The 26,637-nt window shown below is 30.2% G+C and overlaps 1 protein-coding gene across 1 annotated transcript in view; it reads left to right on the forward strand.

Annotated features, from left to right (window-relative positions):
* The first annotated feature begins 1,590 nt into the window (after positions 1 to 1,590).
* The window catches only part of LOC142318413 (uncharacterized), a 49,235-nt gene continuing 24,188 nt past the window's right edge, over positions 1,591 to 26,637 (forward strand). The window contains exons 1-6 of the mRNA XM_075354998.1: positions 1,591 to 1,842; positions 9,422 to 9,638; positions 11,847 to 12,106; positions 15,364 to 15,587; positions 16,603 to 16,884; positions 22,374 to 22,678. Coding sequence (XP_075211113.1) covers positions 1,699 to 1,842; positions 9,422 to 9,638; positions 11,847 to 12,106; positions 15,364 to 15,587; positions 16,603 to 16,884; positions 22,374 to 22,678 — 1,432 coding nt within the window. The 5' untranslated portion in view covers positions 1,591 to 1,698. The remainder of the gene's footprint in view (positions 1,843 to 9,421; positions 9,639 to 11,846; positions 12,107 to 15,363; positions 15,588 to 16,602; positions 16,885 to 22,373; positions 22,679 to 26,637) is intronic.

Raw genomic sequence — 26,637 nt, forward strand, 5'->3', positions numbered from 1 at the left:
CACTCGGAACCCCGTTAGCCAGCTATATGTAATGTACCTGAGTACAGCTGTTGCCGCCCTGGACGTGGAACGTAGATGTTGTGTTCCGGACGTGGGGAATATCTACCTCAGGGCATTATTATTGTTTGCTTATATAAAATATCATCATCGAATTTGATTTGTTCATTTATTAATTAATTATGATTATTGAAAATAAGGAATTTTTTCGAGATTAAAAGTATTATAATAATTATAACAATAATTTAATAATTCCATAAATTTATTTGAATCATAATTTTGTTTAGTTTTTATTTCTTTGTTATACAATTAATATTTTCTTTAGTTCTAATTAAAAAAAATGATCGATTGGTCATACCAACATATTTTAATTTACAATCTTCACATTTTAAACTGTATACGCCCTGTCCGTTCAAATTATATTTATTACCGTTTATTAGGTTTTAGTTGGAGCTATTAATTATTAATATAATTTATGATTTTATTATTAGTTGTATATGCTGTTTTTAAATTAAATGATTTATATATTTGATTAAATTTTCTATAGTTTACATTATATTCCATTTTTACAGAATCGTGTTTGAGTTATTATGTTTTAATTATAATTTAATCATAACTTATGTTTATTTAGTTTATTGCGTTTCTCCTTTCTTTTTCCTGTTTAGCCCCCGGTAATTACCTTTCAGATAATACTTCAGAGGATGAATGAGGATGATATGTATGAGTGTAAATGAAGTGTATTCTTGTACAGTCTCTATTCGACCACATTCCTGAGATGTATGGTTAATTGAAACCCAACTACCAAATACGATATCCACCATCTAGTATTCAAATCCGTGTAAAAATAACTGGCTTTACTAGAAATTGAACGCTGGAACTCTCGACTTCCAAATCAGCTGATTTGGGAAAAATTTTGTTCAAAATCAGCTGATCTGGTAAGACGCATTCACCACTAGACCAACCCGTGGGTTAAACAAAATAGAATCTAAGTCATCCTAACTTAACCCACCGGGTTGGCCTAGTGGTGAACGCGTCTTCGCATATCAGCTGAGGTTTCGAAGTCGAGAGTTACAACGTTCAAATCCTAGTAAAGGCAGTTTACCTTCATATGGATTTGAATACTAGATCGTGGATACCGGTGTTTTTGATGGTCGGGTTTCAATTAACCACACATCTCAGAAATGGACGACCTGAGACTGTACAAGACTACACTTCATTTACACTCATACATATCATCCTCTGAAGTAATACCTGAATGATAATTCCCGGAGGCTAAATAGGAAAAAAGAAAGTACCTGCTACTGAAAACAAACTGGTAAAGGATTTCAATTATCGTAGGTTGATAGAGGGGGATTTTAGCTATCATGTGCTGCCACGCCCAACTCGATAGTACCTTTTGTCTCCATGTAGCACATAGTGTGCAAAATTTATCAGCCAAGCCTCGTGGTTGTGTATCAATTAATCATGAATATTAAGAGATCTAAAAAAAGATTTTCGTTTAATACAAATTGTCTTTTTTTTCTTTTTTCTTTCAGATTTTTTGAGAAAGATCATCATATCATAATGCTTATCAGTGGAGGATAAATTCTTTAAAAAATGATAAAAATTTATTTAATAAAGAGGTATATTTTAGAAGGTTTTGTGTGAAAATATACGCTAATGAAGGTAGAAATGATGTTAATTTAACGTCAGAAAAGCTCAATGCAAATGTTTGGAACGAAAATTCGCTCGTGGATGGAAACGCACATCGTGCGCTCTCGCAAAAAGCAACATCGTAATAAAGACGCAACCACTAAAGGAAAATTAGTAGATTCTTCATCTAAATCTACTGACGATAAAAATTTTGTGAGTATTAAAAAACAAATATATATTTTTTAAAATTATTTTTAGTTATTTCATTTTGTTTACTGAAATACTGGCCTTGAAATATGGTAAGACCTCTTACACTACCGCTCCCACCACTGAGAACAGTTCCCAGATCTTGGGAAAACACTGGTTAACACTGGTAGGTGGTAAACACTGGTAGGGTAACCTAACAGAACTATTTGAAAAGACTGGCAAAAAATACATTTAAACTGAAACTCATGTGTTTAATTTCAGGCAAGGACTGCAAATTATTTTATCTCATTCCTACATACTAGCAGTTTGCCTTGAAGAATTAACCTATTGGAAAAAATTTGCTCTCATTTCTTTATTTTTGTATTCGGTTTATACCAGAGTAGTTCGACAAGTTCTCGACCTGATAGAAATGGTGCAAGTATGATCAAATGATTATGATATTTGTCAACTATGATCCTTCAGATGGCGTGCTGTGAAGTTTCAAACGGGTCTTTGTTTGTTGCGATCGTGTAAATCAAACAAGTTTTGATATTCTCTGAAAAATGGTTAAAATTGAAGTTCAAACTGTTATAAAATAATTTGTTTTAAAAGATTTAACCTCAACAGACATACAAAAATAGTTAGAATCCACTTTAAAGGTTTTTGACAGTAGAAAAGAGGGCTGCTGAATTTAAACATGGTTATACAGCATTTTTATAAAGAAAAAAAAACATTAGACCAACAAAAAGATCACAAAAATCCATACTGTATTAAATGATCCTTGAATAAAGGTACATAAGCTTGTCGACATTGCAAACATATCGATGGATCATGTCCAATACATTTTTCACAATGTTTTGGGTATGAAAAAGCGTACTGCTTGATGGGTGCCACATTTGTTAAAAGTCGACCAAAAAATTATTCGATTGAACACTTCTCAAGAATGTTTAGACTTATTTAAACGAGATTCCATTGAATTTCTTCAACATTTTATAAGAGTAGATTAAGCATTTATTCACCATTACAATCCAGAGTCAAAATGATGGGTATGAGCAGGTGAAAGTGTACCAAAGAAAACAAAAACTGTTCTTTCTGCAGGGAAACTCATGGCTATGTTTTTTTTTTTTCATTTTCATGGCTCATTGATTACCTGGAAAAACACAGGACCATCTCCATGGATTAATATAAGCTTCACTACTGGACTAATTGAAGGATGCTGTTCAGAATAAAGTCCGCATCTGGCCAAAAAGAAAGTGCTGCTCTTTTACCACAATAATGTGCCTTCACGCAGGTCAAGTGGATTGTTAATGCAAAACATTCATGCTTCGAAGTGTTTCCACAAGCGCCAGAGTTGTCTACTTAGTGGTTACTTTCTCTTTCCAAATCTAAAAAAAAAAAAATCACTCGCTGAAAAAAGATTTACTTAAAATAATGAGATCAGAGCTGAAACAACCACTTATTCTGAACAGGTGGACAAATTGCATTATACTAAAGGTATTAACCCTTAGTAAAGCCTTAGTATTTTACCCTGGTAAAACTGTTTCATACTAATAAACATAACCATTGTGGCCTTCTTACTGACATGATGTATATATAATGTTGACTTTATTTTACCTCCTTGACGATCAATTGTTATATTTATTTTATTACAGTTATTTATATGTGAAGTAAATATTTATTATATATATTACATCATTGTTCTTGAGGATGGAGTAATAATCTCCGAAAGCGCTCGAACATAGTTACTATTAATGAATGTTGGTAGTGGAAATAAAATTATATAAATAATTCTTATTTTATTACCAACGTGCCATGTTTATAAAAAATTAGTATTAACCTTTTTAGTAGCAACAGCTTTTGTACCTATATGACCCCTGTGAGCAGTACTTTTTTTACATGAAGTTTTATATTACTTTATCTCTGATTGAACAAAGAAAACACAATTGTTAACAAAAAATTAAAATTAATTTATTTTAAACTTGGAAAAATGGTTTACAAAGTTTTAATTGACATACGTATTTTTTTTATCTTCTGAAAATATAACATGAAAAAGTTCTTTGTACATTATGAATGATTGAATTGGTACAAAACTACAAAGTAAAGTATTTAAAATATCTCTAAAAACTTTAAAAAATTCACAAAATAAAGTCTACAAACTTGACATATACACGATGCACAATAAAAATTTGTACATTTCATGAACATTAGCGGGATCCACATTTTTAGTTTTGATAGTGGAGCCAATTCAAAATTATTAGTAATATATGTATGACTTGTGTCCTGACTATGTAACGACTTGTGTCCTCAACTATATGTTGAACTAAGTCATGATCAAAAAATAATTTGGAACAGTCTGCCTCTGTAGATTCATCAAGCAAGTTGACATCAGATTCTATCCCAGAATTACTGTCATCAAAGTCATCCAAAATTGATTTATAATTTTTTCATTCTTCCAAATAAATTTGAAATTTGGAGGAGCATCTTTTTAGGTTTTCATGCATTTTGGTTTACTTACTTTGGGCATACAAGTACTGGCACCTTCATCAGTGTTTTTTTTGGGTTCATGTTACATATCATTGTCTGACCTATCATTTTCTTGAACTGAACTTACAACTCCTACATTTTGCATTACTTCATCCTCATTTTTACCATGAAGACCTAAGAACTGTTCAAAATCTAAATTATCAATTCGTAATTGTTCCTGTTAAAAATTATCTTCAATGTTTACATAATTTCTTACCTCTTCTACTTCAGAATCTGAATTATCATGTTCGGAATCAGAAAAACACTGTATTATTATTTCATTTATTTGGTAGTCAGACAGTTTTTTTGACATTTTTATCATGCAAATAACAAATAAAAATTAAAAGTAAACTACAAATAAAAACTTATCATGAACAGATATAAAAGTATTCTAGAAGAAAACACATACATGTGGTTAGAATTGAATATAAACAAGCAAAAATTAGCTATCTAGTTTGTTGAAAGCACTGAAAATATTTTGAATACTCATCAACAGATCGCAGCAGATACTGAATAATACATTGGTAAGAATAGCATTTCAAAACAACGATGCCACTCCACAGAAAGGTCGATGATGTTTAAAAATGCAGTGCTCTATTGTTTGGTCGAAGCATTGACATTCACAAATATCGATACTATTAAAAAGGTTAAAAAATTGGAAAATCATTGATCAAACTGCAATGTGTTGACAATGAAAAATAAAAACTTAATGACCACATTTTGCTACCATATATATACTAATACAGATAGAAAGAAATACTGATTTGTATATTTATGCCAGTGTTTTTATTAAAGGAATTTCATTTTCTCACCTCGTTTTCATATATCATTTACTATTCTTATAAATTACTTGATGTTATAATAAGACAGAGTCCTTTCTGCACTCTTATTACAAACTCTACCTACTTTGCCGCAATTAAAGATGTAAACTCCGAGACACTGACAGCCATTTACTTCTTTCTTCTACCTTTCCTCTCAAACAATCAATGTTCATAGTTTTCACGTCCCAACAGTTTTTCTAACTTTTATAACTTTAGCCTTTCCACTTGTCTACCTTTGAGGGAACTCACCTGTTGTGTAACATACACCTGTAAATCTTTATGGTTATTACTCAACAAAAACCCATGTGCTTGCATCTCCACAAATGTGAAGTTCCATTAGCCAATGATTGTCCTCTTTGTTCTCCATTGGGGCCACTTTCTCATATCATCCAGAAATGTTATAAATAAAACTGGACTCAAAATATCACCTTGTTTTATCCCTCAATCCTTTCCAAACCTGTTACCCACTTTTCCATTTATTTTTACATATTCATTAGAATCTGAATATGTGCTTTTAATAACTTCCATCAGTTTCTTGCTTACATCATGGCCCCATAACAACTTTTGTTCCATAGGAAATTTTTCTTTTAGGTATTGTATCAAATGCAGTTCTCAGGTCTAAAAAGGGAACGGTTAGGATCCATTTTAGTTAATATTTTTTATAGATTAATGTTCTTAATGTAAATATTGACATTGAATTTTTCTAGTATCTATTTCCACACCAACAGATAAACCCAAGAGCAGTTCTCATTAGTTAAAAAATGTTTAACTTGAATTAGGCAAATAGTTATACTTTAATGGTAATTAAGTGGTATTTAAGAAGCATAAAATAATAATGGTTGTAAAGGTGTACTGACTATAACTAATTCTTAAAAATATTAATCTGAAGGTGATTTTTAACACAATCACTTCATTTACGTAACAACTATATTTTAATTTTTCTATTATACCACTCTCATATGTTGAGTAAGTTAAATACTTTTTGAGGAGAGAACATAAGATAGATTTTTTATTACAATTGTATGTAATTACATTATTTTGCCCATGTGTAACAAAAATAAATCTTCCTTAAATTGAAAATTTGAAAAACCGATTTTGATGAAAGAAAACCAAAATAATTTTTTTGTTTCTTATAAACTTTATTTATAGAAAATAAATATTTAGTTTATGAGTAAATTTGGACGTATTCTTGTTCATTCTGTGAACCAAAGACCTCTAGATTGAATTACTTCCTCAGTTATTAAACTCAACCAAATTTAATCATTTTTTATTTCATTGTTGAAGTATGCTTCTTAGTTAGATGTAAATTTGCAGATAGTGTAGATAGAATTCCCATTAATGATTAGAGTAGTATTTCTGTTGGCCCATAGAGTAAATTTCTGAGTATTTTATTGTACGACAAATTAATGAGATAATCAAATCCCATTTGAACAAAATCAAGCCAAATTGTTTTGCTTTGAAGCACCTTAATAAAACATTAATAATGTCATTATCACTATTAAGTATGAGTATTTATTATGTTTATGTATATTCTTGCATAAAATATGTCATCTCCTCAGACTCCCTGAAAATGTCAGAACAAGTTCTTGTGATACAAAAATGGGCTGTTAGATCACTATCTGGCGACCATAAATATGAATCATGTAGACCAATATTTAGAAAATTAAATATATTAACTTATCCTTATGTTTATATGTATATTATTATTATTATTATTATTATTATTATTATTATTATTATCTTTTATGATGCATAGCATCACTTTGTGCCCTTTCTAGTTTTTAAAATGCTTATGTTGTGAGTTTTTTCTTGTGAGTGTGAAGTAAGTGTTTTTGTTCTTGATTTTCTTGTTTAATTTTATCTTATCTGTGGTGTCTTCTGGTGTACAATCAATTTCCTTCAGATTCTCTCTTATTTCTCTGATCCATCTGCATCCTATCTTGGTATTTTTTGAATAAAGATTGTACTATACTAGCTGTTTCAGACGTCTTGAATCTTGCATTCTCATGATATATCCAAAGAATCCTAGTCTCCTCTTACACATGGTATCAGTGATGGGTTCTAACTCTTTGCACATGATTTTGTCGAGCACAATCCACCACTGCCTGTTTTTCTTGTACTTTTTATTATTATAGGTTTTTTCCAATTCTTCTTTTGGTTTCCTGGAATCTGTTTTTTCTTGATTGTTCATTCAGGTGGAAGACTGTTTTTTCTGCTGCATAAGTGGCTTCTGATTTTCTAACTGAGTTGTAGTGAATTATTTTTGCGTTTATTGATAGAAATGTTTTATTGTAAGTGTATCAGTTCAATTTCTGAGCTTCAACTGCTTTGTTACTTCTTATTTGGATCGAGGTTTTTTTCATTCAGTTTGTTTATTATTTTTCCAAGGTATTTAAGTTGGGTTACTATTTTAATTTTATTATCATTTATGTTTACTTTTTTAAATCATATTGGTTTTTTGGGGCATAATTTCTGTCTTTTCAAATAATATTTTGAGGCCAATTTTATTTTCAATGTTTTGAAGTTCTAATATCTGTGATTTAGCTTCATTGATGTTATTTGCTAGCAATGCCAAGTCGTTGGCGAAACCAAGACAGTTTGTTTTGATTTTTTGGCCCATTTTTACTTTTTCGGGCATTTTTTGAGCCATTCTTTCATTACCATTTCTAGAGTGCAGTTGAATAATAGCGATGAGAACCTTGCCTTGGTGCAGTCCTGTTTTGATCTCAAATGGTTCCAAGAGCTTGCCTCTGAATTTTACCTTCGACTTAGTGTTTATGAGAGACAGTTTTATCATGTTTATTAACTTGGTATGTAGTCCGAGGTCTCGTAGAATTTTTAGTAGCGATTCTGCGTGGACGCAGTCATAAGCTTTCTTGAAATCTACAAATTTAATCACCATGTCTCTGTTTCTTTTCCTGTTGTGATCCATTATTAGCTTCAAACTCATGATCTGGTCTGTACACCTCCTCCATTGTCTGAAACCTCCCTGGTATTCTCCCTGTTCTTTCTCAAGTTGTGAACTAATCCTGTTAAAGATGATTCTTGATAGAATTTGGTATGTTGTATCTAGGAGTAAGATTCCCCTGTTATTGTTAGAGTCTGTTTTATCCCCTGCTCCTTTGGAATTCTTCATCTCACCCAGTGCTTGGTAAGAATTCTTTTATTGTGGGAGGGATGATGTTTTCTGGTGGTGTTGTTATTGGGATGTTGGTGTTGAACTTTAGGATTTTTGTCAGTTCTTCCCAATTTAGGAGTTTGTTGAAATAATTAGCTAGGATTTCCCCATTCTCTTTATTTTATGGGCTAGTTTACCATTTTCATCTTTGTTAATAGGATTGGGGTTTGTATTTTTGGATCTGATTTTTGAAGGTTTTGTATATATATATATATGTATATATAATGAATGTACAGTCTTTACTTAAAAGATTAGTCACTCATTTTTAAAAGAATAATAATATCCAGCTCTACCAAACCAGGTAATAGAACTATTTTAATATATTCAACACGATACTTTACGAGAGAGGGTTTTATATGCTTTTGTTACAATTTTTAAAAAAATGGTAGAACCATTTAGAAGATCTCAGTTTATTTAAAATATATTTAAAGGAATCTCTTTTACAAAAACAATATTACTCTGTTAATAAATTTTTAAATAATACAAATTTAAAAATTATAAAACACCAAAATTTTCTATGTTTTTGTTCAGGTTGTACATAATTGTGTGATCAGAATATTTTCCATTATCTCCTGAATTGTGAATTGTTTTGTAGTAAATTTTTATATTTAATTGAAGTGATTTATATAATGTATTTTTATTTTCCGATTAGAATAAAGATTTATTCCATTATAAAAAAAAGTCTTAAGAAATTATGTATAAAGTTGGTTATGTTAAAGTACATATATTGTATTAGTGATGTTATCTTAATTATATTTTCAGCAACTGACTGAAAATATTAAATTAAAAGAAGAAAATATCTTTATAACAGATCTCTAAAATTTATTAAATTTTGTGCTTATTATTTATTTATATGATAATTTTTTGTTAGTGTTTAAAATTTAAAAGCTATATATGTATTTTATTCAAATCTTAACAAATATTTAAAAAACTTACTTTTTTGTAACCAAATTTAATGTAAGTTTTAATGTTTGGGTATATAAATTCAATTTCATTCTCTAATAGTTTCACTGCATGTTTGTTTAAAAGTAATTGATTTCTTAATATTTGGAGAATGAAATTATATGATGATTCTTTTTTCCAGGATAGAATTGATGATAAAGTAAGTGGATTCTGTGAAGATGGAAAGACGGCTAAGGCCTCTATGAGCTTGCAGCCTCAACAACAAAATGTATCTACACTTACATGTCCTGCTAACAACCTGTCATCTCCTGAGTCTGCTTACTCGACTGGATATTCAACTGATGGCACCTCACCTGGTGCTTCTATACCACCTGAATATTACATCAACATTCGCACAGGTAGACCTATGAGCCTGAAATTTTTGCTAATGTTTTTCTGTACTCTCAAAAACCATTTGCAAAAGTTTATTAAAAACGTAAAACTAAGTGGCTATTTTAATTCTTAGATTTTTAATAATGTAAATTTTTTTTAAAAAGTCAGTAAAATGTTTGCTGTAACTGCACTGGAAACACACAAATAAATGAACTTATTGCTAACAGGACAAGTTGAAAAAGGACCTCACTTTGCGTCAATAGGAAGTGAGCATAACAACTACTTTGCTATGTACTTATAACTTCTTCAGGTTATAGAAGTACATCCATACGTCTGTAGATATTCTCAAAATGTATTTTCCCCCCAGTCTTATAAACATTCTTCTTTTTCATCTGAGAAGGATTAAGTGTATGCTGTTTCAATTTCAAAGGCTTTCATTTATTTATTTTTATTTCTGTTTTAATTACATGGAAACACCAATAATCTTAATGCTGATATTATGGATGTCCAAACATAAAAATTGCTTATAATCGCACTGGTAAATTTTTTAAAAATTAATAATTTATTTAGAAAATTTAAAATACTATTCAAATTAAAGTACATTTCTTGTTCGCTTCCACAAGAAATATATTTTTATCAATTGTTATTTTTACTGGGTATTTTAGTTGACTCTTTGTAATTCATGTTGCAAAAAACATATATACATTTAGGCCTGTGTTAAACTAATTATAAAACTAAGTTCTGAAAAGATTGATGGAACCACATTAATTAGTCAAGCATGAACTATGATGTAATTATAATGACTTGCATCTTGGACCGTCACATGAAAAAGCTCTTGAATGTTTATCTATCACTATGTACTGATTCTTACATAGATTCTTTGCTTAAAACAATTTTTTTATTCTGCAGCTCATAAACAAAGATCAATATTAAAGCAAGTATAGGTTACAGATTCTTTTAAGAAGAAAGAATGTTTTTAAACGTATGTTTTAATTATTGACTGGCACTAAGTTTTATTCTATTAAATGTGCTGTAATTTTTAAGAAGTGATATTTTTTATAACACACAATAACTTAACTCAGTTTCTCTTCAATACGTTTTTTGTTAAGTTTTTTAAATGACTTTATTATAAAACAGTACTGTAGTAAATTTTAATTTCTTTTGATAGTTTTTATAAATTTTGATTCTTTATTAGCAAATTTATTCTACTTACTGGATTTTTTGTAATGTATTTTAAGAATGAAATAACTTGCACCCGTTTTTATATCATTAATTTTACTGAAATACATTTATTTTTTCATGTTTGCCTTTTTATTAAGTGTGGTACCCATTAAACATTAAAATTTCTTCCAGTGCATATGATAAAGCTTTTTTTATCTTTCCATTTATCTGATTTCTGATTATCCAGATTCAGTCTTGAAAAGATCAATCCAGATAACCAATCTATTACATTATGTTTCCTTTATAGGAATCTGGTCTTTTCATCTTTTACAAGTGCAAAAATTTGTCACTTCTCCAGATTGATGCTGTCTTTAAATTAATCACATGTTATTCAAACTCTCTGCATGTTGTCACCATTCCTTTTTCCATTTGAAGACAAGCTGTTTTACTAAATAGTGGACCTGAAACTCCTTCTAGATAACCTTGTTTCTTATGTTGTCAAACAAATGGCACCTCAGATGCTGTTATTTGTGATAAATCTCCCTAGTACAAGTCCAGCATTCTCCAATATATAACAAAACTGATATGGTCATAATCTTGTAAAATTTCAACCAAGTTTTGAATTTTTCAATTTTGTTGATTTTATTTGGTATATACTGCACTAAATTTCATAAACTATCTCAATTCTTTCTTAAGACATAAATTTTTATTTAAAAAACACAAAATGGCTGGACAGAGGGAAAATGAAGTGTGGTAGAACATTTTTTAACATGAAATTTTTTTGTTTGTTTTTGATGTCCTGAATTAGTTCTGTCAATTTGGCCAACTCCTCCTGAGGTGCACATTGCATGTTCATATTATTGAGGATGTTAGTGAACTACCATACTTAATAAAGATTTAATAACAAAAATTTTAATAATCGAAATCTTCCCAAATCAGAACTGTATAATAAATGTATGAAAAACCTTAAATTTAGAGAACTTCATTAAGTAGTTATTCAGATATAGAAACTTTTAGCGATCAAACTGTTTAATGCTTAATTTTTTTATTTTAATAATATTCTTTGTTTTTAGGAACACATTATTTCCAGTCGCAAGGCAAGGAAACTGATTCTAATCGTGCATTAGTTGAAGAAGAAAAGGACAGAGTGGCTACTAACAACACAACTGTGCTATTACTCACCCCCAGGACCGCTAGACGTAGAAGAGAAGATGCTAAAAGGAAACCGAAACAGCCAGCTGAAATTTTACATAGAGAATCTTCTACTGAAGAAGATATTATTGAAAGAATTGGAAAAAACAATAATTTGATTGTTGAACAAACTGTACCAAAGGTATAACACAAATATAATGATATTAAATTTCATGATTATATTTTTACTAATATTAGAGTATAAGTAAATGTTACTTTATACTCTGTTTTAGCCTCTTTTTTAGAATTTTAAAATTATTAAAAAATTATATTTACCCAAAAAAATGGTACACTATTGAGAAATGACTTCAAAACTTTTTGAAAATCATCTTAAATACTCATTCTAAAAAGAAAGACATAAAAAGCTTTCAGTCTGTGTTCTTCAGAGACTGCCACTGGAATTGCTTGCTGATAGATATGGTACTTGAATCAGATTTTGTAAGATCTTTATTGTTTATGTATTTTTATATGTTTTGTATATTCTGAGCTTATCAATTTTGACTTCTTTAATCTTTATGTGTAATATTTTCATGTTGATTTTTATCCAACAATTATCCATCACCAATTAAGTTAAACCAATTTACTTGAGTGTAATAAATTTTTTTTAATCAATTTACTTTGGAAATCAGTAAATTATGTCTTACATAAAATATTAAAAAATATCTCAATTTTGTGCTCCTTAGCTAAAGATATTATTGCAAGATTCAACTTATTGCAGCAATACAGTTTGTAGCCAGCAGTTGACATAAAATTAATCAAACAATAATTCAAAATCATTTAGTCTACTGTGTACTATTTCTGTCAGCAAATCATCTGTTTTGAATCATGGCAGTTACAGAAAACGACTGTTTGCTACAAGTTGAAATCACAAAGAATTGACTTGGATGTATGAAGATATAGGATATTGAAAATGAAGATTGCAATGATGGGACTGGAAAGAATTACAATAAATGTGACTGGCAAAAATGATGGCAATGAAGATAAAGTTTATGGGTAGCACCACAGAATGTAAAAAAATTTATTTTCTAACCTCAGTGGTATTTTATGCTAAAAAGCAATACAGACAATACTATACAGAATTTGAGATTTGAAAAAAAAAACAGCAAAAATGGATGAATTTTTCAAATAAATCAATTGAAGACAATTTATATGTATGTATGTATATATATATATATATATATACATACATACATACATACTTACAAAGGGCACTAGGAAAGTTCTGCAATACAACAGAATGGATTAGCACAGATAGTTACAAGTTAGCATCTGTTTTGAGAGGTCCCAACATGTACTATAACCACTCTAGTCACTGTTTCAGTATGATTTACTTTTTATAGCTTTGTTAGTAAAAAGAGGTAATAATGTTATCATCACTATGAAAACTAAATACCAGTTAATTATGCTCTACAAGTTTTCACGCGGATTAAGTACTCATCATCATTTAGAGAAAATGGCTCCTGTGCTTGGAGAAAAATGTCCTCATCATACAGATATATTTAGCTAGTACCGAGAGTTTGAAAGAGAAAATTTTGGACTTGAGGTCACTCCAAGGTCAGGTTGACTGTCTTTTTTGTGACTGAGGGAACATTGCTGCAGTACAGAAAAAGCTTCAGACAAAAGGTTGCAAATAGAGCTATTCTTGGGGATTATTGCAGCAGCAGTTCATGCTATGCTGTGAGATCCCATTGACGTTAGAAGGCTTTGTACCCTTTGCCTTGTAACTTGACTGATGAATCAAATGGCACATTGTGTTTCATGGTGACATGGAATGCTGAAAAAATCTGAAAAAAGGAAATCTACCTATGTGAAGAATATTGATGATGGAACTTGACTGTACTATTACAACATCCTGAACAAAGGCTCAGAACAAAGTGTAGCTGTTTGAAGATGAAGAGACGTCCCCCATTGCTGTTTGAAAATCCAGATGAGTGAAAAAGAGAATAGTGGCTGTATTTTTTAAGTGGAGGAGTTTCAGTGACCTGTGTTGGAAACTCAGTAGACAGTTACAGGGAAGTCATATACCAAGGCATGCCTGTCTAAAGTTGTTGAAACTCTTAAGAAGTTGCACCCAAACTCAAGAATGAAATTTGTTTCTTCACCATGGTAACGCTCCAGCACTCTGTTTCACAGTTTACTCTCAGTATTTGGCCAGCATTGGAATAAAATTCTTACAGCATTCTCCCACAGTTCTGACCTCATTCCATCTGACTTTGCACTGTTACCCCAGGTGAAGTACAGACTGAAAGGGAAGAATTTTATGAGCAATGATGACCTCCTAAGGGCTTTGGACTATGAGTGTGCCCAAATCTTTCTTTTAAAGAGAAAAGGGTTTCTTTGAAGATTGGTTTCAAAAGATGGAGAAGTGTATAATGTATAGTGAAAATTATTTTGAAAAATTTTTTTTAAATAAAGTCGTATTGCAAAACATTCCTTGAATGTTTTATATATATATATATATATATATATATATATGTCACATATATATATATATATATATATATAAGTTTGGCAGTTTTATTCATTTGCAACAGCATCCCATGAGAACAAACCAATTGATTGCTTTCAAACTTTCAGGATTCATTTGTGATATCCCAGGGAAAGTTTTAAGCCATAGATTGAAGCCCTAGCTCCCTTAGGGATGAAGTTGTAAATTTTTTCTCTTGGATGACAACCTAATAATTCCATTTTTTATTTTGTAAAAATAATAGACTATGCATTTTATAACCTACCTAATCTTCAGCTCTCTACCCCTTGACCCCTTTCAGAGGTATAGGGTATTTTAGGTAATGGAAAGGGAACCAAAAGGAATATGTTCATCTAAAGCACGAGCTTCTATGTCAAGAACGAAGGAAATTTTGGAGGAAAGTGAGCTTTTCAGGCTTTAATTGTTATTTATCAGTATTATTCTTACCACCATGAGGATAACATAGCAGGGGTCCAGTGACAGAAAGGGTGATCGAAATAAGCTCTGACCAGCTAATATAAATATTTTATGAATATAAGTAATCATACCATTTTATCATAATTTCAGAGTGCCTTAATAAAGCACTAAGCTTATTATTATTAAATATTTATTATGCTTACATATAAGATCCATATGCAGTAAAATATCATCCCTTGGGGTTCCTTCAAAATGTCAGAACAAGTTTTCAAGATATAAAAATGGCTGTCAGATCATTGTTTGGCGCTCTTAAGTATGAATCATGTTGACTGATATTTAGAAAATAAAACATGTTAATTATCCATGTGTTTATATTTAAGAATGTGTACTTTCTCGTAAAATTATTATGTCTTTTTATTTTATGATATTTAATAACATATACAAAATGAATAGAAAACCCAAACATTATTAATTTTTGTTATTTTAATTACATAAAATTAATTATAATATTTTAGGCACAATACAAGATAGAACAACCTATGAACAACAGCTTTCATCGGAGGACAGAATCTTATGACGAGAGCCAGTGCAGGCCTGAATTGTTTTTTCCACAACACCCAAGGAACCAACAGAATGAGAATGAAAGGGGAGAAAAGGCAATAGCAGAAAAAGATTCTGGTGATTCTTCTTCTGCATTAACAAATGTATCCTACCAGTGTACATCACCATATCTTTCCAGGTACAAGTTTAACATATGTGATATATTTTTTTTAAGTAAAATATTAATCGGATAATATTAATATACAGATGTACAAAAACTCCTGCATCCTACTGTGAAATCACAGTATTTGTTTAATATGTCCTCCATCAAATTCGAGACAGCTCTCTAGGTAGAATTTTAGATTGTTTAACATCCCAGGGCCATAATGATTGTCTATGGCTTGGCATCCATGGCATTCATCCTCAATCCTGGTTCATAAGTCTACATCATGAACTTTAACACATTCATGATTTTAGATACCCCCAGTATGAAAAGTCTGTTAGATTCAAATTTGGCTATCGTGGAGCCTATTCAACAGATACTCTGTGACCATTCCAGTGTTCAGGAGAGGTTTCTCCCTGCTAGTGTTATACAGTACTCGCAGTACTGTAGTAGTGTGGAGGGCTCCATCTTGCATGATCCATTCATGATGCTGCTCAATGATATCCAATGTAGACATTAGTCAATTTGGAGCTAATGCAGGTACTTTTCATATTCCACATTTCCTTCAATAAAGTAATGGTCAATAACATAATCATTCCAGTTGCACACCACTCTTTTGGTATAAGATACTTGGGGTGATCTGTAAGCCACTTTTGAAACTAGCTGTGAAAAATATTAAATGGGTGACATATTGTTTATTAAATGGGTGCATTATTGTTTTGACTCAAACTTTTTTTCAGTTAGTTTTAAAATGATTGTCACAACCTAGTCTTTACATTAAAATTGTTCAATTGCTCCTCCTCAGAGGCATTGAATTTGGTAGCCGCACATGGAAAAATAGAAAGTTTGGAAATAAAGAGTATTTGTTATATTTTATTTTTCTTTATTACAATTTTATATTTTTCTAAAAAAAATGTGTACAATAATTACTGATTTCAAAACTAAATTACAACTTGTTTGAAACTTTTGGTATTAAAATTAGAAAATTAGTTTCAAAACTTAAATATATTTTAAAACAAGGTTTTTAATACTTTTAAAAATTTTTATTCAGTGCATCACCAAGACAGCGTAACAGAATACGGACTAATCCATGGCTAGGGCCACAGCAGACAGCCCATCCACCAAGTATCAAAAACTATAATTCACAAGGAGAAACTTCATCAACAGTTGGAAGCAGCTCTACACTGTCATCTAGTGGTTGTCGTAATGTACCAGCTGAAGCAAAAAATTGTTTTTCACCTAAAATCAAAGAAAAAAAGAAGTTAATAAAAGAAGAACTTAAGGGCACAAATAATGTTTTAAAGAATTCACAAGCATCAGTTACTGTTAGTCCGTAAGTAAAAATTTGTTTTAACATAGTATATTTAATATAGCCTAACTAACACAGATATGTATAAAAATTATACCAAACATCATTACATGTTGAAATTTTTAATATCTGTTAATAATGAAGATTATCCATTGATATGTCTATAATAACAGATTCCGATTCTTGAAATCGGAATGTTTTCAAGATTAAAAATGGGTTGTTAGACCATTTTTTGGTACCCATCAACGATCTGACCATCAACTCCTTAATCAACTGTGTCTGAATCATATAAACCAATATTTAGAAAATTGAAAATGTTAATTTATCATGCATATGTCTGTCTATATTTGAATGTACAATCTTTGCTACAATAAAAATTAATTATTTTAAAAAAACAACAATATCCATTTATTTAACCATACAAGCAAACCGTTCTCATGTAAGCAGACGCATCATTCAGCTTATGAGAAAGAACCTTATTTTGCTTCCATAGTCATTTTTAATAAATTACCAAACTATTTTAAAAATCTTCCCACCAGTTCTTTTAAAAGACAAATAAAGATTTTATTTTATAAAAGCAATATTACTCTGTCAATGTTTTTTTTTAAAAACAATAATTAAAAAATCAAGTAAAAAACGGTGAAATTTCAGGAGCCTGTCGTGTATGTAAAGTGCTCAAATAATTTTCATTAACACTCTTTGAATTATATTTATGATTTGTTATTTATTTTTAATTATTTTTTTATGATTTATTTTGTTGCTAATTTTAGTAATACCTTGTACCTTCATGAATCTATTTATCCTAACATTAATTCATATGTCTATTTTTTAAATAGTTTACATGGATTTTAATCTAATTTATTTTTATAATTAACTATGTATTTTATGATGCTGCTTTGATCAGAGTTTATGATACTTTCCTTAATCTATCCAGGTAAACACTAGGGCAATTCTTTTTATTACCCTATTACCCTTGGAATATCACACCTGCCAATACTGATGTTATCTATTTTCTTTTTTTGTCTTCAGTCATTTGTCTGGTTTGATGCAGCTCTCCAAGAGTCCCTAACTAGTGCCAGTCGTTTCATTTCGATATACCCCGTACACCCTACATCCCTAACAATTTGTTTTACATATACCAAATGTTGCCTGCCTGCACAATTTTTCTCATCTACATGTCCCTCCAATATTAAAGTGATTATTCCAGGATGCCTTAATGTGTGGCCTATAAGTTTGTCTCTTCTTTTAACTATATTTTTCCAAATGCTTCTTTCTTCATCAATGTGCCACAACACCTCTTCATTTATCACTTTATCTGCTCATCTGATTTTTAACATTCTCCTATAGCACCACATTTCAAAACCTAATCTTTTCTTCTTAGGTACTCCAATCATTCAAGTTTCCCTTCCATATAGCAACACTCCAAACATATACTTTCAAAAATGTTTTTCTGATGTTTAAATTAATTTTTGATGCAAGCAAATTATATTTCTGACTGAAAGCTCATTTCACCTGTGCTATTCGGTGTTTATATCATTCCTGCTTTGTCTATTTTTAATAATTCTACTTCCCAAATAACAAAATTCTTCTACCTCCTTAATCTTATTTTTTATAGGTCCATCTACATTATTTCTACTACATTTCATTACTTTCGTTTTGTTTTTGTTTATTTTCATGCGGTAGTTCTTGTGTAGGACTTCATCATTGATTTTATTATACCATGGCCATTCAAAAAGTTCTCTGCCTGACACAGAGATGGAATATGTATGATCAAATGACTGTGTATATTCACATGTCCTGATCCAACTCTCTAACCTTTTTATATAAACATAGCTACCCCATTTACTTATTCATTGGGTCTGTTGTACACCACTATAAAGCATTAAATAATCTTATATATATTTGTTGTCATGTAGCTTCTTTTTTGTTTCAGGGATGAACGCTTTATGTACACCTTTTTCCCTTTTGAACATGGGCTAGCCCTTATTTGCTATCGACCGAACACTACATGTACCTATAACAAATTTATCTTCAATCCATATTTCCTGTCCTTTTTTTTAACCGATATTTTCCATCCATTCCGAGATTAATCTGGTTTCTACCAGTACTTAAAAAAAATGCTCTGGGCACATTACAAGCACTGCACAAATTGAGCTCAATAATGGGTCTACCATCTTGCTGTCTCTGAACCTGCAAGGTAATTTATTCGAGTCACCATTCTAGGCTCTTCCACCCCTCTCTACACTGTTGAAAATCTAGTTCCTCCTCTACTGTGAAGGCTATTGACCAGTTATCACCTGTAATCGTAGGGAGGTGGCCTATATAACATACAGGCAGGTGCATAACCATAACTAGGTGCTATCATCTGGAACCAGATGGATCTAGGTTTTTTAACATAACAAATACTACTCCCCCTCCATACTTCCTCATTACTTGTGGGACAAGGCCCCAGCTTGGGAGAGGCAATGCTAAGTAGTACCATTGGTGGTTTAAAATTAAAGTTTGAGCTGTTACAAAGTACTTTATTTTAAAAGGTTTAACCCTAAAAGACATACAAAAAGAGTTAGATTCCACTTTAAAGGATTCTTCCCCTTCGTTTTTGATGGTAAAAAAGTGGGCTGCTGAATTTAAATATGGTTGTACATCCATTCAAGATGATAAAAACACAGGAAGTCTGTGGAAGCACACAGGAAACTCTTATGACCAATGCAATCATTCCAAAAATTTAAAATGCATTATTAAATGATTGCCAAATGAAAGTATGTGAGCTTATTGACATTACAAACATCTCATCTCAATGGATCAAGTCCACTACATTTTACACAATATTTTGGGTACAAAAAAGCTTTCCACTCATTGTTTGCTATGTTTGTTAACAATCTACAAAAATGCATTTGACTAATCACTTCTCTAGGGTGTTAAGACTTATTTAAACGCAATTATGTAGAATCTCTTTTTAAAGTTTTATAACAGTAAATGAAATATAGAGCCATCATTACATTACCAAACACCAGTCAAAACAGTGGGAGAGAGCAGGTGAAAGTGTACCAAAGAAAGCAAAAATGGTTCCATCAGTAGGAAAAGTCATGGCTACAGTTTTTTGACATTCTCAGGATCCAGTGCTGTTAGGCGAAAAAAGCAGGAACATCAGCTGGAACTGTTATGCCTCACTACTGGACCAATTGAAGGATTATGTCCATGCCATACATCCACATCTGGCCAAAAAGAAAGTGCTCAAATAATGCACCTGCACACACCTCTAGATTCTTGCTGCAAAATGCTGTAACCTAAGCATCAAATAGCTTCCACATGCGCTGTGTTTGCTGGAATTCCCACCAATTGCTTCCTCTTCCCAAGCTTGAATAAATGGATTTTTTTTACAAAGTTTAACTTCAAATGGCAAGTCATAGATGAGAACCACTTATTTTGGAGAGTTGGACTAATCACATTAATCTGAGAATATTAAAATATGGAAAGTCATTAGTCAAAATGCATCAAATTGCAAGTTGATAAATAAAAAAAACTTTTGACAAATCTTGTGTTTTATTTGTCAGGCCAAGAAGAACTTTCTGAACAAACCTCATATATTCATAAAAAGAACAAAAAAATAATCATAGAAGTTAAAAAGACAGGAAATTAGATTTGAAAAAATAATCTTAACAAATTTTTTCATAATCAAATTGCCAAAAAACATTAAAAACCCAGTAAAGTAAAAATGTTGTAACAAATTCTAATTGACTTAATCATAATACACTTATGCTTCTTTGTTTTGAGAATTCTACTTAAATTTTTATTTGAAAAGACTCGACAAGTAAATTCTAAAATTTATAAAAAATTGAAAGAAAGTTTAATAAATAAATCTTATTTTGTCTTTAACACGGCTGTGATACTGGTTACATATGTCCTATACGAGCATTTACAGTGAGGCTTCCTATTCTCCCTTTCGACTACCCTTCTGTATGGTACAGACCTTTGGTAGTTGTAAAAAAAGTTAAAATTTACCATCAGTTTGGTGCGATACCAGACATACAGGATTGACACAGTTAGAATCTGAAGAAGATAGGCATTTTTCATAACACTGCTAAGTAACACAACTAGTTCTATCAATGACTGACAGTGTCACAAAAGCAAAATCTTAAAAATATGGGCGTTCTTTCTTTTTCTGTTTATCGTCTGGAACCACTGTAAGGTACTACTTCAATGGATGAATGAGGATGATATGAATTGAATGATGAATGTAAATGAAGTGTGTAGTCTTGTACAGTCTCAGGTCAACCGTTCCTGAGATGTGTAGTTAATTGAAAGCCAACCACCAAAGAACACTGGTATCCACGATCTAGTATTCAAATTCATATAAAAGTAGCTGCCTTCACTAGGGTTTGAACCTTAGAACTATTGATTTCAAAATTGGCTGATTTTCGATGGTGAGTTCACTACTAGACCAACCTAGTGGGTTATATAGGTGTTCTGTAATGCACCTGTGAAAATGCAAATTCTCTTTAAATCGCTTTAGTGATGAGACACATTTTCTTCTTTCCGGCTTTGTCAGTAAACAAAATTGTTGAATTTGGGGATCAGAAAATCCAAAAAAGATCGAAGAACTTTCTATGTATCCTTTATCCTACATCCTTTTCATGGTTTGATGTGGATTTTGGCATGGAAGATTAATTGGATCTTACTTCTTTGAAAATGAAAATAGAGATGTCATTACTGTCAGTGGAGTTCAATATTGTAAGATGATTTCAAACATTTTATGGCCTAAAATAATATATGGATGTGGAAGACATGTTTTCAACAAGACAGTGCAACATGCCACACTGCCAATGAAAAAATGCAGTTATTGCAAGAAAAGTTTGATGGTCGTGTTATCTCACAGTGAGATGATGTGAATTGGTCACCAAGATCATTTATCTTGACACTGTTTGACCTTTTTCTTTGGGGTAATCTTAAGGATAAAGTGTCTTCAACAAACCACAATAATTAAGTAACTCAAAGGAAATATTTGATACAACATTGGGGACATTTCCCAAGATGCTCATTTGTCAGATGTTTTATATCACACATAACTTCCCATGTCAGTACTTTATAATAAAGCAAAAATATTATCAATTAAAAAATGTATTTTATTAAAAAATTAATGTTAACTCATTTTGAGACACCCTTTAATAAATGTTTCAAAATCTATACAAAAGTTGTTTTTTTGGAAGTTATATTTGTGGTTAAAAAGTGTTTCACATAGTTTTACTACGTGAAACATTTCATGTCAAGGAGAATATGTACAATACAAAACAACTTGATTAACCAAGATAATAGGTGCTGTAATTAGTGGATCATGAAGTTCTCTATTGTGTGAGACCTTCAGATTAAATTATTTTACTGTATTACTAATCATTACTTTAATTACTATATCATCAAAATATACCATAAATTTTATTATACCATTAAGGTTTTTTTGCTACATCTGGGTCTAGTTTTGAATTAATGATTAATTTTTATTTCAATTTCTAATTTAGAGTGGTAAGAAATCGCAGACTATTAACATCTGTGACAACATGCTCTCCTCAATTAAATAGGCCGTGTCGTCATGTCCTCCATCATGCCAGATCTGCATCATCTTCGTCTTCATCATCTACTTCTTCATCTAGAAGTTCTGCTTCAAATGATGAGCATCATGGTAATACTAGCGATTTCTCTGATGATGACGTTACTCTAAATGAAATGCTGGGAAAATTTGATGAAAGTTATGTTTATGAAAAAGAAACTGATATTCTGAGCGACAGTGATCCTACTGATTGTGAAGAACAACCAGATTATAACGGTAATTATATTTTTACATTTGTTTATGTTTTTATTCTTTTGCAACACTGTCAGTATTGTTTGAACTGTATAAGCAGTAACTGAATCTGTAAAAGAAAATTTCTTTAATAATGATAATTATTTTTATATTTAGATGACCGAGTAACTTAACACATATGAGAAATTTTACTCATAAATTTGACTAATTTGTTATTTTTTATGATAAAAATATGACTGATTCCACAGAAATATTTATTTCATGATTTTGAATAACTTTTATGTAAAACTTTTTATCCCATCTTCTCTTGCAAAAAACAAAAATTATAATACTTTATAAAACTTCTATCATTACTGTTTCAGAAAAATGGGAAAGTATTAAACAACATAAAATTGAAATATTATGTGAAATATTATTTAGAATTGTAATTCTTGTGTGTTTTAAAAGTAACTTTTACTGAAACAGTATAAATTGTGCAATTACCAATAAGAAATCTTGTAGAGAACTTTGTTTGATAAAGACTAAGATAATTTTTAATCTTTTATAAAGATCCATATTAATGATTTGAATGTAATAGAATTGCACATCATTTTTCACTAACGATAATTGTTCAGTTTCTATTTACTTCAAATACCAAATCATAGGTAACTTTTTTTTGAGTAATTAGCTTTTTTAATAATGACATCTGCTGCTAGGGCTTTTAACCTTATTGAACCTCATATATAACACATACATGATCAAAGAGTCACTGATATACCAAATGTCAAAATTAGTAATTATGTTTCTGGACAGAGGATCATGTTATTGTCTGAAATAGATTTACCATACTATTTGGCTATTTTGCAAACTGTTTTAAATATATTTATATTTTTTTTTAAATAGTTTTCCCCACTTACATTTTTTTTTTTTTAACCATTGGTAGAAAATGTTTAGATTGACCAACAAGATAAGAGATTAATGTGTTGTTAAAATTTATGTATTTTTGTTACAAAAATTAATTTATGTATTTTCATTTAAAAACTTTTTTTTATTTAAAAAATAATAGTGATAAATAGAAAAAAGATACTTATGAAAATCTTTTTGAGGTAATATAAACTTTCACTAAGTACCAGGGTTATTTAAATATAACAAGCAGATTTCAGATTTTTGTATCTAAAAACCATAAAATATAGAAATACATATCACTCATCACTGCACACAGGAACATTCAAAGATTTCTAGTTGTTGATTTAGTGTGCCCTCAACATGCACATGCTAAATTTACATACACACTAAATTAGCTGTAAGTGCACACTATAGCTAAATTAAGCACTGTGATAAATATCAAAACTGTAATCAATTTCTTGCCACTCGTAAATTAACTTTTTCCTGGTTATTGAATTCACGACTTCAACAATTTAATGTCTCAAAACTTCAAGAATATCAGACATAGTTGGTAAATACACCTTTTCTTTTATGTAACTATATAGGTAAATACACCTTTTCCTTTATGTAACTATATAGATAAAAATTTTAGGTGTTAAGGTTTGGTTATCTTAGATCACCACACCAGATAATGAATGAAATCTTCTGATCCACCTCTTTCAATCGACCGACCTGGAATGGTATCATTCAGATACCACCAGACCTCTAAGTGAAAATGAAATGGAGCACCATTTTGCATAATTGTGAAATCATTTGAAAATTCTTGAAGTTGGGTAAATAACCAATTTTGTAGAATGTCAATGTATGAAATAACAGTTAAAATTCGCTTTGCAGAAAAGAAAGATCCTCAAACTTTGTCTAAGGAAATTGTACAAAATACGTTCAATGAGTCTCTTTCATGTTTGACAACTGTGCAAGGATTTTCATGCCCTTTACTTCCCCAAACTCTAACATTGTGCTGATTAACTTAACTGCAGATGAAATATTCACCTAAAAAAATTAGTGGTTTTGAAAAAATTGTCCTCTTTCATATTCTCATCAATTGCAATGCTAAATTTGATATTCCTGTTAAGCTCACCAAAATGCAATCCCTGAATTGTATAGCTTTATATGAATGAATTTTAAGAAGACATATACTTGTTTGAGGAATTCCAAGTTCAGTGCTAGCCTGGGTTGTGAATTTTTTCGGGCTTTATTTGAAAACAGTTTGAGAATGTTTTATATTTTCATTTAACATACTAGAACATTTTTTTGTTTGTATATGACCTTCATATAAACATATTAGCATATTTAACTTCTAAACGGTACCTCTTAATACCTCTTATTAGTCTGTTAGTGATGAGATGGTTGTTAAACCAGCAGCGAAGTCTATGTTTCAATTGAACAGTAGATTCACTCTTTACAATTTGTAGCACACAAAATGAATTCTGAAGTATAACCATTTTCCTGTAAACAAAAAACAGCACCACTATATGGTACTGAATGGAACTAATAGGCAACTTTTAAAAACTTTGAACTTTCCTCTATACAGTGAATGTGGTATGTGTTTCTGTCTTTCATAATTTGTAAAAAATAAAATTTTTAAATCTGCTCCCTCTTTTTAAATAATTCAACTTACATAGGTCCATGAAGCCATGTCACAATTTTTTTCTTCCCTTTTACAAGTAACCTATATTTGAAAAGAGAAGTATCTCTAAGACCGATATTAAGTGTAGAAATGCATAATATGGGAGGGCAATAAATGTTACTAACGTTTCTTAATTTTTAAACTATGGACAATTTTTTTATGTTTTCAACCAAACTACTTCCTAATAACAGCTTTTTATATTTTTTTTAATTTTTTTTCTATTTCAGTTACTTTACTTAAAACTAAATCAGTAGAGTGTTGTTAGTTTTATAAAAAGAAAAATAGTCATACAGATTTCCACAAAATAGTATAGCAATGATGTGTTTCCTAGAGAAAATCAGTTATCTCTTCCTTATAAATTTGAGTGAAGAATAACAATAAGATTTAGAAATTTAATTATTTTATTTTGTATTGTGTTTTAATATATTTATAATTGACCTAAGTAAAAAATTTAATTTAATCTAATTGCACTTAATTCAATCTATGAACCTATTGTAAAAAGTTCTTCATAAAAGTGATGCCATATAAAACTTGTAACTTGTAACTTTTACAATAAAATAAATCTTATAAATAAATATTTTATAACAAAAAGTACTAAATACTTTTTTAACAAAAAGTAAGAATTTTCTTTTTAATTTTAGTCTTACATTGGTGGTATTAAAATGTTCAGTTATGTTTTTTTCTATAACTTGCATATTCTGTGGAATCAGTGCTTAAATAATGTTCTCTAGTATAATGAAATCTACCAGTTGTTAACAAAGTATGGCAACCCTTAAATAACTTTTCAATAGCACAACAAAGAAAAATTAAATTTGTCAAATACTTCTACCTAAAAATGATCTATTTTTTGGTATGAGACAATCATATCCAAAATTTTGAGAAGAGGACGACTCAAAAATTTTGAATGGAAAAGTTAGGGATAGTGATATCATTTTAAAAGGCATTGAAAAACAAAAATTTTGATATAAAAATCATTAGTGTCGTACGCTAATGATTTTTACATTTACCCTCTACATCAAAACATTTTTACTCTAATCAAAACATTAGTCATTTAATATTTTTTGTAAACAATTTCAAGAGTGATCTACATTGATACATTAAAACAAATATAATCTAATAAATACTCAAAATGATCTATTTTATTTTTTATTTATTTTTTATTTTTTTTTTTTTGAGACCACCACATTCCCAAGTCCTACAGAAGAGCAACTCAGAAACATTAATTTAAAAGTTTAGGGTTGTGACAAATCACAATCTTATAAAGGGCATTAGAAAACAAAAAATTTGATGAAAAACTTTGGGCTATAATAATAATAATACAACACCCAGTTATATTTTTCACAGCCAGTTTCAAAAGCGAGTAACAGTACACTCCAAGTAGTGGTCTCGTACCAAAAAGTAGATTGTTTTGTAATAGAAACATTTGCTAATT

The sequence above is a fragment of the Lycorma delicatula genome, chromosome 1 (assembly GCF_047948215.1).
Source record: "Lycorma delicatula isolate Av1 chromosome 1, ASM4794821v1, whole genome shotgun sequence".
Classification (NCBI taxonomy): domain Eukaryota; kingdom Metazoa; phylum Arthropoda; class Insecta; order Hemiptera; family Fulgoridae; genus Lycorma; species Lycorma delicatula.